Source organism: Erinaceus europaeus, chromosome 12 (genome assembly GCF_950295315.1).
Source record: "Erinaceus europaeus chromosome 12, mEriEur2.1, whole genome shotgun sequence".
Lineage (NCBI taxonomy): Eukaryota > Metazoa > Chordata > Mammalia > Eulipotyphla > Erinaceidae > Erinaceus > Erinaceus europaeus.
In genome coordinates this window covers 1,739,953-1,754,372 of record NC_080173.1, presented here as the reverse complement: position 1 = coordinate 1,754,372, position 14,420 = coordinate 1,739,953, and the positions used below count along the sequence as shown (strand labels likewise).

General features: G+C 45.9%; 1 protein-coding gene and 1 non-coding gene across 7 annotated transcripts in view; one reads left to right on the top strand and one right to left on the bottom strand.

Annotated features, from left to right (window-relative positions):
• The window catches only part of TANC2 (tetratricopeptide repeat, ankyrin repeat and coiled-coil containing 2), a 315,530-nt gene that overhangs the window by 58,354 nt on the left and 242,756 nt on the right, over positions 1-14,420 (bottom strand). For all 6 annotated transcript variants that reach the window (XM_060202531.1, XM_060202528.1, XM_060202527.1 and 3 more), the window contains 2 exons: positions 11,091-11,322; positions 1,620-1,786 (listed from right to left, as the gene is read on the bottom strand). In XM_060202531.1, the coding sequence (XP_060058514.1) occupies positions 1,620-1,786; positions 11,091-11,322 (399 nt within the window). The remainder of the gene's footprint in view (positions 1-1,619; positions 1,787-11,090; positions 11,323-14,420) is intronic.
• Positions 9,165-9,271, top strand: LOC132542235 (U6 spliceosomal RNA). Its single transcript, XR_009553341.1, has one exon. It is a non-coding gene; the product is annotated as a U6 spliceosomal RNA (small nuclear RNA).

Genomic DNA, 14,420 nt, shown 5'->3' with positions numbered 1-14,420 from the left:
CGTAAGTTTTAGACTTGCAATATTTAACTGTAAAGCTGAACTGACATTCAGTTAGGTCTTTAAACGCTGGGTACTTGGAGGCTAATGGCAAGACGACAAGTATCTGCCAGGCAGGACTAGCATCAGAAGTGTTGCTTCTCGTCAAAGAAGGTGATACCGTTCACGGCAATAACACCAAGCACCCATGTAACAAGGAGTTGCGTGGGCATATTATGTGTGAGATCTTTCACCTTTTTTTTTTTATTTATAAAAAGGAAACATGGACAAAACCATAGGATTAACAGTAAGGTTGTCGATTATAGGGTCTTAGTTCCACACCATGCCCATCATCAAAATTCTGTGTCCCTTCCTGCCCCTTCCCAAGAAAACCACCATAGTTCACGTGTGAGATTTTAATCTTCATCAGAAGAGGTAAGAAAAGGCTGAAAAATCATGTGAAGAACAGGAGATTCTAACTCAGCTCTCATGGAGTCAGAGAGCATTAGAGTGACTTATCTTTAGGCCATGCATCTTTGTCGGCCCAGTCCTATGACCCTAGTGGAGTGACTTATCTTTAAGTCACTAACTTATCTTAGTCCCTTTAGGCCACTAAATGACCAGTGAATGAACAGAGAAGGTAGCTTTTAAAGCCTTACATTCCAGCTGTGGCCCATTTGATCTAAGTCCACAGTGCTGCTGATATCTCTTAGAGGAAGGCACACACAGCAGAAGTCCCTTCATGCTAAAGAAAAGCTGTTCTCATAGAAGGGGGAGGAGCCTGAAACACGACTTTGAACTTTTTTTTTTTTTTTTTTTAACCAGAGCACTTGTCAACTCTGGCTCATGGTGGTGCGGGGGGATTGAACCTGGGACTTTGGAGCCTCAGGCATGAGAGTCTGTCTGCATAACCATTATGCTATCTACCCTCCGCCCGACTGAACTTTTAAAAGAATTTTTTTAAATTAATTTATTTCCCCTTCTGTTGCCCTTGTTGTTTTTCATTCTTGTTTTAGTTATTGTTATTGATGTCATCGTTGTTAGATAGGTCAGAGAAATGGAGAGTGGAGGGAAGACACAGAGAGGGAGAGAGAGAGACAAGACACCTGCAGACCTGCTTCACCGCCTGTGAAGTGACTCCCCTGCAGGTGGGGAGCCGGGGGCTCAAACTGGGATCCTTACGCTGGTCCTTGCGCTTTGCGCCATGAGCACTTAAGTTGCTGCGCTACCGCCCGACTCCCACCTGACTCTGGACTCTTTTAACAGTTACAATCCACGAGATTTTGCACAGCATTAAATGAAGGAAGAAAGAAAGAAAGAAAGAACGAAAGAAAGAAAGAAAGAAAGAGAGAAAGGAAGAAAGGAAGAAACAAAAATAAAACATTAACTTTGTGTGTTAGGCTTGAGGCCAGACCCCATAAACCCAATACCAGTTTGCATACAGTAAACGACACCCAACGCTTTACAAACTGGGAGAAAGTCTAAACTCATCAGCCCACAAAACTGGCTCAAACTAGTTACCCTCAGCTGTGCTCTAAAACACGGTAGAGGCTTCGGAAGAATTAGGGTGAGGACCGGCACTTTCTCAATGTATGCTGTTCCTAGGGAATTGATTCAGGAATCAAAAGTGAACGCGCACACACCTGTAAACTGGTCCTAACTGTTACGATCACTTTGAGCCAGGAAGGAAATTTTCCAATCATTTTGCTCAGAAATGACACGATTGTATCCCCATAGTCCGGTTTGTGGAATTCGGCTTCATTTAATCCGTCAATGAGAATGATGCAATCTTCATCTGGGATCTTTCTCTCTGAGACAGAAAACAGATCAGAACAAATTACTTACTAATCACCAAGCGGACAAGTGAGTTCTTTTTGGATCCTTTGTTTGTTTGTTTATTTTGCCTCCAGGGTTACTGCTGGGGCTCGGTGCCTGCACTATGAATCCACTGCTCCTGGAGGCCATTTTTTCCCTTTTGTTACCCTTGTTGTTTATCGTTGTTGTCATTATTATTGTTGTTATTGATGTTGTTCATTGTCGGATGGGACAGAGAGAAAATGGAGAGAGGAGGGGAAGACAGAGAGGGGGAGAGAAAGACAGACACCTGCAGACCTGCTTCACCGCCTGTGAAGCGACTCCCCTGCAGGTGGGGAGCCGGGGGCTCGAACTGGGATTCTTACGCCGGTCCTTGTGCCTCGTGCCATGTGTGCTTAACCAGCTGCGCTACCACCGACCCCTCCCCCCCTTTTTTTTTACTATTACATCTGCAAAACAAATATTAGCGATTTCTTATGTGCTTGCTGTGGTGTCCAAAGTAGTATGTAGGGCTGCAAGTGAAGGCAGAGTGGAAAGGAAGGGCTGGCAGAACAGATCACAGGAATCCTAGGGGCCAGGCAGTGCTGCATGTCATCATGTACAAGGACCTGGGTTCAAGGCCCTGCTCCTCACCTGCAGCGGAAGCTTCATGAACGGTGAAGCAAACACTGCACATGTCTCTGTCTCTCCCTCTCCCTCTTTACCTCCCCGTTCTTTCTCAATTTCAATTTCTCTGTCCCATCAAATGAAGTGGATTCATCATACAGGCACCGAGGCCAGAAATAACCCTGGCGGGAGGGTTAAAAAAATAAATTAAAAAAAAAAAAAAGGAACACTAGTAATCTGTCTAAACTCAACAGGCTAGATCTCAAGATCTTTTAGGGCAAGCAGACTGTACAGAAAGCAGCTTCAACGAGACCCTTGTGTGGTTTCTGCAGGGGGAGGGGGACTCCTGAGGAGAGACCAGTAATATCTGCTTCTGTGTCCTATGTCCTGCTGTACTCAGTGCCATCCCGGAGTGACATTCAATTGTCTTGAGGGGAAGACTGAAGATGGTCTGGTGAGATTCAGGCTTTCGCTCTGCTGCTTACTGATGTTCAAACTAGATGAGCAATTAAGATGACAAAAGCCCGGGTTGAGTGCTTCAGTGGAATGCGTTCTGGGCAGCAAGTTAAAGTTCCTCCTTAGCAGAACTTCACAGGGAGGAAGGCAAGGAGAGAGCAAGAGTCCGGCCACCCAGATGCCTGAAGTGGGAAACAAATTATACCCGAGGAGGGAGAAGGAGGTAAACCTGGAAACAGAAGGAAAAATCTGTGCATGTCTGTACACGACTGACTTTTTTTAGTTTTTTAAAGATTCAGAAACAATCAGAACTCTATTTAGGTTTCACTAAGGAAACTAATAGAAGTCAGATAATATGATAGTCTCTGCATGGTTAATAAGCCTTTCTATTTTCCCACGTGAGGTACAGCTCTTCATAAAGGGATTTAATTTTCATATCATAAGTATTATAGGCCAGTTCTCAAATTAGGAAGAGTTTAAACTACTTCCTTAATCTGATGACACTGCAGGAAGGAAATAACCTCTTGATTCTAGCTCAAGTTATTCATGAAACGCCATATCTGAGATGGTGCATGGCTAAGGAGGCAGACACATTGCTCCCGTAGGGAAGCCAAAGACCCGAGGGGAGGAGCTGACTGGAGCCAGTGTAGCTTTACCAACAGGACTGCCGGGCCTGAAGAGCGTGACCTTTGAGGGCTCTGGCTCCCTTAGGCTTAATTAAACAAAACTGCTTCTTCAATCAGAGGAGTTTTCTGCCTGCATTCTACTTGTTAGCTGCAGCAGGCCCGTCTCTCGCTGAAGAGCCACCAGTCACTCACTGGGCGGCACAGGAGCCCCGTGCTGGCTCTGGAAAGAACAGTGCAGTATTCTCCAGGGATGGCTGCTAAGCACCTGGCAGCTTACATTCTAGCAGTGGGACTTTTATTTGTAAAACATCTACCTGCACACTGCCATCTCCAACACTCTGATTATACCTGCTTCTAACTTACTAAGGGTCCTTCATAAAAATGCCAAGACTTTCAAGAGGATGAAAGGCTGATGGGAAGGATCATTTACATTCTCAAGTATAAAGATGAAGAATGTGCTCTAAGTTATGACCTAGACAGTATGGTGATCCATCTGCTAGAACGTTTTCACTTGCATACACTTCTAATTGACTATACTGCTTATCCCTAAGTAAATGAAACATCTACTGGCTGGAGAGAGAGTTCACTGGGTAGGGTACCTGGACTGCCATGTATGAGGTCCAGGCTCAAGTCCTGAGTCATGGCAACAGAAGAGGCCTCAGTGCTGCTTAATCTCCTCCCACGTCTCTCTAATGTGAATAAAATAAGTGACCCAGAGTGATGAAATCACATATGCACAAGGCCATGTTCCCACCAAAAAATAAACAGACATCATTTTTCAAAAGAAATCTAGATTATATGCACAACAATTATGTTACTCTAAATCTTGACTTTTATTATTATCTTTTAGATTCCCCTCCTCTGAGTTACTTAAAAGTTACTTGCCAGTATAGATGAAGTGAAACGGTAAGAAACAATTGATTTGTTAAGAGATGAGAATGGAAGTTTGAGCCCCCGGCTCCCCAACTGTGGGGGGGAGTTGCTTCACAGGCGGTGAAGCAGGTCTGCAGGTGTCTATCTTTCTCTCCCCCTCTGTCTTCCCCTCTTGTCTTGATTTCTCTCTGTCCTGTCCAATAGCATTAACAATAACAAGGGCAACAAGAATGGCAAAAAATGGCCTCCAGGATCAGTGGATTCATAGTGCAGGCTTGACCAAGCCCCAGTGATAATTCTGGAGGCAAAAAAAAAAAAAAAAAAAAGAAAAAGCATGCTAGCCTATGAATATGATTTTAGAATTCAAAAAAATATATATGCAAGGAATTTCCAAATAACTCATATTGTAAAAAAAAAAAAAAAAAAGAGAACTATTTCTAAAAAAAAAAAAAAAACCCAACCTTTTTCTTCTACGAAATGATGAAGCTACCTGATGACAGACAGAAAGGTGAGACCTTCATGGCCCTCAGCTCTGCCCTCAGTGCAGCCACGCTACAGGAAGCCTCTGCTGACTCATTTGCAGACTCTGGCAGGGTATCTAAATGCTTTAACGCACGGTCTTTCAAAGAGTTTACAGGGTCAATGAAAGTTAAAACTGACATCAAATAAAGGATTGTTGATTTGTATCCTGCCATGTACACATCTGAATTACAATTACCACCCATTTCCATACGCTCTTACAGATTCTAGGTATACACAAACACACAAACTCCTGTCACTGACTGCTGAAAATGTCAAATGGACCAGTGCTTAGCTGACAAGTCCCTGGGAAGATTTCTTTCCAGGAAAATAGTTCCGTACTTCAGAACTTTTCCATTTGTTTTATGAGTGTGTTGGTATTTTAGAAGCTTCCATTCTTGTAAAAACTTAAAGTATTTGACTTAATTTTTTTGAAAAATGTACAATTTGAAATGCAGTTTTCGGTTCTAAACTGAAGTCACTTCCCACTGAACTCCCCTGGAAAGAAAACCCCAGTAACCTTAAAAACAATCTCCATTTAGTGGCTACTAGTCTTGTTTGTGTCAGTGTGAACTACACTATTTTCTTTTGCTTAACAAAGCATCTTGGAGATTCCTCCTCTTTTCGAGTATGTTACAAATGTGTTCCTTTTTATTTACATTATTATTACTGTTATTCCTGGTTGACACTGGATTTTACCACTCCAGGCCAACCTTTTCAGAAAGACTGGGACAGAGAGACAGAAAGACACCACAGCACTGAAACTCACTTCAGGGTGGTGGTGGTGGTGGTGGTGAAGCTCGAACCTGGGTTGCGTCCGTGGCGGAGCAAGTACATCACGCCTGTGAGCTGTTCTGCTGCCCCCTTTTTACTTAACATTAATGAGGCCCCCTGAATGAACGCATTCTATATTTTGTATCCTTTATTACATTTATGGGCATTTGGGCTATTCCCAGGTTTTCTTTACCACTTATTGCCTGGGGGCAACAAAGTCAGTCAGACAGATCTCCATAAGATGCAGGGTGGAGGGAGAGAGAAGCTTGGTGCCGCACAGGCAGCACTGGGGATCAAGTCAGGAAGCCCAGCCTGCAAGCCCCACGTCCTGTGAGCTGAGCCATTCCCCAGCTGCTTCCGTTTTTAACTGCCATGAATACAGCTGCTATAGATATTCGTGTATAAATGTTTTCTGTAGACATGCATTTTCACGTCTCTGGGGTAAGCACATAGGTGTAAGATTACTTGGCCATCAAGGTAGATTCTTATCTAACACAAAAGGGACCTGCCAAGCAGCGTTCCAGAGCAGATGTGCCATTTGACAGCCCCACCAGTGTGAGTGAGAGTTCCAGATGCTCACCCTCACCAGCATTTGCTGGCTGCTTTTAGACTGTTACCTCTTCCAGTGGAAACAAACTAGTATTTCACTGTGGTTTTAATCTGCATTGACCTGGTGATTCATGATGCTAAACATTTTTTCTCATGGGCTTGTAGGTTACTTCTGTATCTTTTGTGAAATGTGGGGAGCCAGGAGGTGGCACACCTGGTTAAGTGCACACAGTGCTATGCGTAAGAATCTGGGTTTGAGCCCCCAGCCCCCACCTACAGCGGGAACACTTCACAAACCATGAAGCAGGTCTGCAGGTGTCCTTCTCTTTCCTCCCCTCCCAATTTCTCTCTGTCATATCCAATAAAATGGGAAAAAAAAGGAGGAAAAATGGCCACCAGGAGCAGTAGATTCATAGTATTAACAATAACCCTGAAGGAAAAAAAAAAAAAAAGGAAAGAAAGACAAGAAAAGGTGTAAATCTTTTGACCGTTTTGAAATAGAATTTCTTTCATTTTTGACTTAAGAGTTTTTTTTTAGTTATTGTGGATACAAGTTCTTTGTGGAGTTCTTTGTGAGGTGAGCATGCTGCCACGGGGCTGGTTCGCTCTCCCGCATGGATCCAAGTGCTTTGTTTTACACACACACACACACACACACACACACACACGCACGCACGCACGCACGCACGCACGCACGCGAACACGCAGAGCTCCTTTCTTCCCTTGGGGATATGGCTTCCTTTTCTTCTCTGACTGTCACCGGAGCTCGCCGCTCTGGGCTGGCTTTTTCAGAGAGCGAGCGAGACAGAGGAGGGGGAGAGGCGCTCCAGCACCAAAGTCCCCGTCAGTGTGTGGGGCTTGAACTCCGGTGTTCATGTCAAGGCGCCCTTCCAGGTGACCTGCTCGTCAGCACCTTCCTTCTTAGAGGACTGTTTTATCAGGAAGATAATCAACACTTGGTGAAAACTAAGTTACTGGTTTTGTCTTACATGACAAGGAACAAATGTATGGAGTGAGGAAACCAACGAGTGAACGCTTCTGCATTCAGGCTGGGACACAGGCTGGGTCCCTGATGCTTCCGTGCTGGACGGGGCTAGAAGTCGCTCCGGCTGCAGTGGGGTCCCTGGAGCTCTGTGAACAGGGAGCTCGCGTGACGCAGCAGCGCTCGAGCTCGGGAAGACTGCAGAGGCTGGGCAGGACCGACTGACCCTAACCATGAGTCCCCTGTCCCTCAGGGTCCCACAAGTTTGACAGGACTGCGGCCTAAGCGGCATTCCGCTCCAGGCATTGTCCAAGGGAGCAAGTTAGCTAACACTTGAATATATTTTTTAGACACTTAAAAATATTTATTTATTTAGTCCCTTTTGTTGCCCTTGTTGCTTTATTGTTGTTGTTAGTGTTGTCATCGTTGTTGGATAGGACAGAGAGACATGGAGAGAGGAGGGGAAGACAGAGAGGGGGAGAGAAAGACAGACACCTGCAGACCTGCTTCACCACTTATGAAGCGACTCCCCTGCAGGTGGGGAGCCGGGGCTCGAACTGGGATCCTTATGTTGGTCCTTGTGCTTTGCGCCATGTGTGCTTAACCAGCTGCGCTACCGCCCGACTCCCTAATTTTTTTTTTTTAAAGAGGAGCTGTAATTTCTTAATCTCAGTAAAAAAATACTAATTTTATAGATTTTTGATAATTTATTTTTAAGTGTTTCTTTTTTTTGCTTTATTTTATTTTCTTACATTTGATAGGGCAGAAATAAATTGAGAAGAGAGAGGAGATACAGGGAAAGTGAAAGAGAGACACCTGTAGCACTGCTTACTGCTTGTGAAGCTTGCCCCTTGCAAGTGGGGCCTGGGGGACTTGAGCATGGCAATGTGCATGCTCGGCTAAGTGCGTGGCCACCTGCTCGTCCCGGATCTTTATACTCTTCTAAGTGCGCTGAAGTGTGAGAGAAGCACTGCACTGGAGCACTGGAGAAGACAAGGATGGGTAACCACACAGGCGTGCTATCATGGACAGGCGACAGTCTCTGGGGTAACACAGGCGTGCTATCATGGACAGGCGACAGTCTCTGGGGTAACACAGGCGTGCTATCATGGACAGGCGAACAGTCTCTGGGGTAACACAGGCGTGCTATCATGGACAGGCGACAGTCTCTGGGGTAACACAGGCGTGCTATCATGGACAGGCGAACAGTCTCTGGGGTAACACAGGCGTGCTATCATGGACAGGCGAACAGTCTCTGGGGTAACACAGGCGTGCTATCATGGACAGGCGAACAGTCTCTGGGGTAACACAGGCGTGCTATCATGGACAGGCGACAGTCTCTGGGGTAACACAGGCGTGCTATCATGGACAGGCGAACAGTCTCTGGGGTAACACAGGCGTGCTATCATGGACAGGCGAACAGTCTCTGGGGTAACACAGGCGTGCTATCATGGACAGGCGAACAGTCTCTGGGGTAACACAGGCGTGCTATCATGGACAGGCGACAGTCTCTGGGGTAACAGTGTTAAGAGTGGATCTGAAGGTAATGGAACACCAAGAAGATAGAACTGACAGGATTTAGAAACTGAATGGATCACACCACACCATCATAAGCCAGGGCTGAGCAGTGTTCTGATAGAAAAAGAAAGAAAGGGGGTCGGGCGGTAGCACAGCGGGTTAAGCGCACGTGGTGCAAAGCGCAAGGACCAGCATGAGGATCCCGGTTCGAGCCCCCGGCTCCCCACCTGCAGGGGAGTCGCTTCACAGGCGGTGAAGCAGGTCTGCAGGTGTCTGTCTTTCTCTTCTCCTCTGTCTTCCCCTCCTCTCTTCATTTCTCTCTGTCCTATCCAACAGCGACGACAACAATAATAACTACAACAATAAAACAACAAGAGCAACAAAAGGGAATAAATAAATATTTAAAAAAAAGAAAAAGAAAGAGAGAAAGAAAGACAGACATTGAATGACTCTATAGTAAATAAACTTATGTGCTCACTTCGGCAGCACAGATACTAAAACTGGAAGGACACAGAGAAGATTAGCCTGGCCCTTGTGCAAGGATGACATGCGAATTCGTGAAGTGTTCCATATTTTTATTAAGCAGGAATGCCAATTTAAACTGTATTAAAATTATTTAAAAAGAAAATAAACTTAAGGGCTAGGGTGAGAACATAATGAACGCACAAAATTCGCATGCCTGAGGCACCAGAAGTCCTAGGTTCAATCTCCAGCACTACCATCTTCCAGAGCTGAGCAGTGCTCTGGTCTCTCTCACTCTGCATCTTTCTCATTAAAACACTTTTTAAGTTGTTTTAAAAGAAGAAAGTAAGTTGAAAAGATCTGTGAAAAATGAAGAGAAGTGGGGGGCTGGAGGGGTGCGTGCTGGCACTTCTTCACCACGCAAGTCGCCGGGCTGGAGCCCGGCCTCCGCCACACTGAAGGAAGTTTCAGTGCTGTGGTCTCTTTTCTCTCTCTGCTTCCATCTAGAAAAATGGAACATGAGAGGTCTAGGAGACGGTAAAGCTGATGGTGGTCATCAGAGTTAAGAAGAGAAACTCTGATATCCAAGAAATCAGGAGGTTAAAGTAACCGAAGATGGTGGCCAGGAGAAGGAAAATGATAACCACTTTTTAGAAAGCTATTTATTTATTCATTTTCGATAGAGACAGAGATAACTTGAGAAGGGGAGATACAGAGGGAGACACTTGCAGCACTATTTCACTGCTTATGAAGCTTCTCCTCTGCAGGTGGGGACCAGGGGCTTGAACCTGGCCCCTTGTGCACTGTGATGTGTGTGCTCAACCAGGTGTGCCACTGCCTGGCCTGATAACCACTTTTTTTCCCTTTCCTTTTGCAAGTTAGTAATGTTTCTTAGATGTGATCAAGATTTTACTTCCTTCTCTCTCTCTCTCTCTCTCTCACCAGGGTTACCCCTGGATCTCAGTGTGTGGGTACTACAAAGCCACCATCCTGACAGCCATTTCTGCCCCTTCTTTTTGTGAGACAGGACAGGGAGACAGAGAAGGAAAGAGAAGATGAAGAGCCCCCTGTAGGTGGGGAGTGGGGGCTCGAACCTGGTTCTTGAGCGTAGTAACTTGAGTGTTTAACTGGGCGTGCCACCGGCTGGCCGCCGATAACCACTTTCCTTCTGAGTGTCTCTAGAATACTCGGGAAAGGCACTTAAATCTCTTAGGTGTACAGAGGACACAGAGGACAGCTCAGGAACCTCACGCTTGCTCAGGTTTCCTCTGTTCTCCAGCAGTGACAGTACCTTAGCAAGGGGAGACGTAGAGAGAAGGTGGAGGGGAAGGCGAACTTAGAGCACAGGAAACACCAGATCACAGAGGAAAAGGAAAGACAGGCACAAGCGTATGTGAGAGAGGGACTCCATTTTTCTCCACTTTAAAATGTCTTTGTACGTTACAATACATCTTAGCGGACATTAAGTGACACCTTCTGGACACACATCTCTGTGCAGCCATGCCCTTCATTTAACCTGAACTCATGAGAACATGGACTGAGCAGGTTCCAGCCACAGGAACTCCACAGCACTGAGCAGAAGCCTCAACTTCACTGGCTCAGCAGAACGCCACCAAAAGCCACACTGTATTTGCACAGGAGAACTTTTACAAAGGAGGAAGCAGCAGTTCATACACGAGTATTTATGTATTTTTAAGTAAAATGGTGTATCTATTAACTATCGGTGAGCTTTGGCAATGTGGTGAAAATACTCTGTTTACAGCATGCACGCCCTAGGTCAGCCTGAGCTCCAAACCGACCAAACGGCCAACCTACCAGGTGGAGGGGACACACAGCAGAGCACTGCAGCCTCAGTCAGAGCAACCAGGGCCAGGCTTCCACATGGTGAAGCTAGTTCACATATCCCAGTCCCCCATCTTTCACCTCACATGTACCTTTGTGGAGATTCTCCAGGGGCTCCAGGACACCCCTCCGGAAGGAGGCCACGGGGTCCTGAACGCAGGAGCGCAGGCTGAGCACGCTCTGCAGGTGGGGCTCCCGAAGCAGCTGCTCCCGGTAGGCCGTCAGCTGAGGCGAGCGGCACAGCAGGGCAGCGACGTTGTGGACAAACTCCGGCACCAGGCAGGTGTAGGCGTTATCTGCTTGGCAATAGTGGTAGGCAACCACCTGCAGGAGAAAAGGCCAACAGGTTTGCAAAATCACAAGCTTTTGACATTTAGGGGCTGGGGAGACAGCACAATGCCAAAGACATGTCTGAGGCTCCGAGGTCCCAGGCTCAAGTCCCAGCACCACCATAAGCCACAGCTGAATGGTGCTCCGGTCTTTCTCCTCCCTCTCCTCCCTCTGCATCTCTCTCAACAATAAACAAATAAAACATTAAAAGAAAGAATTTGAAAATTCCTTTAGGGGAATTTATCTATACACTTCTGGGCTTCTGGCTCTGAACTCACACTTCAGCGATAGAACCCTCTCCTACAGTGCTCTGCGAGATGGCCAGGCTGGCTCTTTAATCAATGTTGGGAATGTCACTTCAAAAACGCGACACTGGAAACCCTTCTCCTTTGGCATAGAAAGGTAGCATGGAAAATGCTCTCTGTAGTTACGGAGAGGAGTGCCTATGAAAGAAGCCACAGAGTCTGAGTAAAGCAACAATGCCATGTCTAGCACGGAGCTAGTAGGGTGGAAGAGGCATTTAACAAATCCACAGACTGTTAGGCAGATTGGTCGTTACTTCACTGCCTACCTAGTTTAGTCTCCAAGAAGGGAGCCCAAAGACAAAGCTTGGCAGCAACTGCTCTGCTTGCTCAGCGGACACAATGTTCGTGGTTATGTTCACATAGATACACATCTCTACTTCATAAACAGCAAACAGCACGACTCTGAATCTACAGAAACTTCCACCCTATTTCACCTCAATAGATTCCACATGTTGAGACTAAGCACAGCTGAGCAACTCAGGTATTACCTTACCCTTTACCTAAAGTAATGGGATCTAAACCTGAAGATTAAAAACTTTGAATTTAAGGGCTGCAAACAGCCCACTTTGTCATGCACACAAACTGGGTTCGAGTCTAGTCCCAGCACCCTGGAGGAAGCTTAGGTGTGATAATGTCTCCCCACTGCCCCCGCAAACAGTCCACCTGGAGTAATGAGGCTCTGGTGATGACAGAAATCAGAAAGGCTTTTATGAAACTCAGAAAGATGACTGCTTTACTCATTTCATGACAACTCTTTGTGCTCTTAGCTGAATAAAGTGTTATATAACAAAGGTCAGTGCAAGGGTTAGGGGAATAGCACAATGATTATGCAAAAGACTTTCAAGTCTGAGGCTCTGAGGCCCCAGGTTCAATTCCTAGTACGACTATAAACCAAAGCTGAGCAGTGTTTGGGTATAAAAAGTTTGTGCTAAAGTTCTTACTAAGACTCTTTTAAGTTTAATTTTAGATTATTTATTTAGTGTTTTAAACAAAGCCTTTTCTTCTTTTAAAAACTTTCTTGATATTTCCCCTAAATTATTTCCTGATATCTACCATTTTCTTATAAAACTGAAATAAGAAAGTTTCGGGTGTCACCCCCCCCCCCCCCATCTCTTACTGTATCATATTCACAGACAATCTCAGGTAACTCCCTAGGGCCTGAGGAAGTCATCCAGGCCGCCCATACTTAGGCACTAGAACTCCATAAATGATTCACAGTCAGTCCGCTCCCAGTGCCGGCAGGTCCTTTGCGATCAAGCCCTCTGCCTTCCCTGTCTGTCTGTGCTCTACGGCTGAGCTACCTCGCCAGTGTCCAGTACACCGCCAGGTAGGACCTCACTTCTTGGTGAGTTCTTTTCTCTCAAGGTGACCTGCTGAAATTCCATTTTTGTCTGTTTCTTACAGGGATAATTTTCCCAACTCAACTCTTTATCTAAATCCCTCAGCTTCTGTTAAACCGTTGTACTCCAAGCACACTGACACGAGCCTCTGACGGAGACAGAGGGTAGAGTTTAGATGGTTCTCGCTGAGAGGGAAGAGGGTTCTGCAGAGGCAGAGCACCTGAGGAAGTCAGGTGCTGCTTTGCTTACCTGAGAGGGAAGAGGGAAAAGAAAGGACAACTATGGGGCGATTTCACTCAACAGGGGGTAAAACACATGAACTTAAAAAAAAGAAAAGAAATATATAGGGCCGGGTGGTGGTGCACCTGGTTGAGCGCACATGTTACAGTGCACAAGGATCCAGGTTCAAGTCCCCTGTCCCCACCTGCAGGGGGAGAGCTTTGCGAGGGGTGAAGCAGGGCTGCAGGTGTCTGTCTGTCTCTCTTTCTCTCTATCCCACCCTTTCCCTCTCCATTTCTGGCTGTTTCTATCCAGTAAATAAATAAAGATAATAAAAAAATTAAAAAAGGAAAAATATATAACCAACCCATAACTATAATCTTGGGAGAACTATGGTGGTTACCATGGTGGGGGTGGGATGACACGGGACTCTGGTGGTGGGTGTGGTGTGGAATTTTGCCCCTATTATTTTATAATCTTGTAAATCAATAATAAAAACAAAGTAAGACAGTAACAACAAAACAAAGAAGGCAGAGACTATATGAAGGCACTGGGTGCTGAAAACCTCTAAGGAGACCATGATCTTTCTCCCACCTAGTATGACTATTCAATTTTTTATCTTGTCTTAAACAAAAGACAAATATAAAATACGTTTCAACTGAAGTTACAAAATTTAGACGACGCCTTTGAGAAGAGTGAGAAAGCACGGGTGTGTAAGCTATGCAGACAGGAGAGGCGGTCAGTGTAACGCAGGGCCTAAAAAGCGTTTGACTTCATACAACAGTGAGGAAACGAAGCAGGATGGATACTCAGCACAGGCGCCAGTCAAGTAGCTGAGGGCCGCAGGGCTGTAAGGCTTGTGCGAGAAGTCCCTGGTCCTCTTCCTCAAGAGACAGTATCCACTCCCCCTGAATGCTCTGTGATGGCATTCAAGCAATTTCTCAGAGACAGAATTCAGCTTTGAATATCTGGAATCCATTTGGGCTAGAGGCTAATTGTCACGACTAGTAGTTGAGCCATTTACATCCCAACGTTGCCACTGCCCTCCCTTCAGGTCTTCTTTAAAAGACAGCCAACACTGCTGTTATTATGAGGGAGGAGGATGAGAGAGAGAAGAAACAGGAAGACTACTCAGCTGGCAGAGTGGTGGTGCCAGGCCCTCAGCCGTGCAAGTCCTGGGTTCTGACAGGCTGAAGGCCCACCCCGAGGTCAGCTCACATGTTCTGCC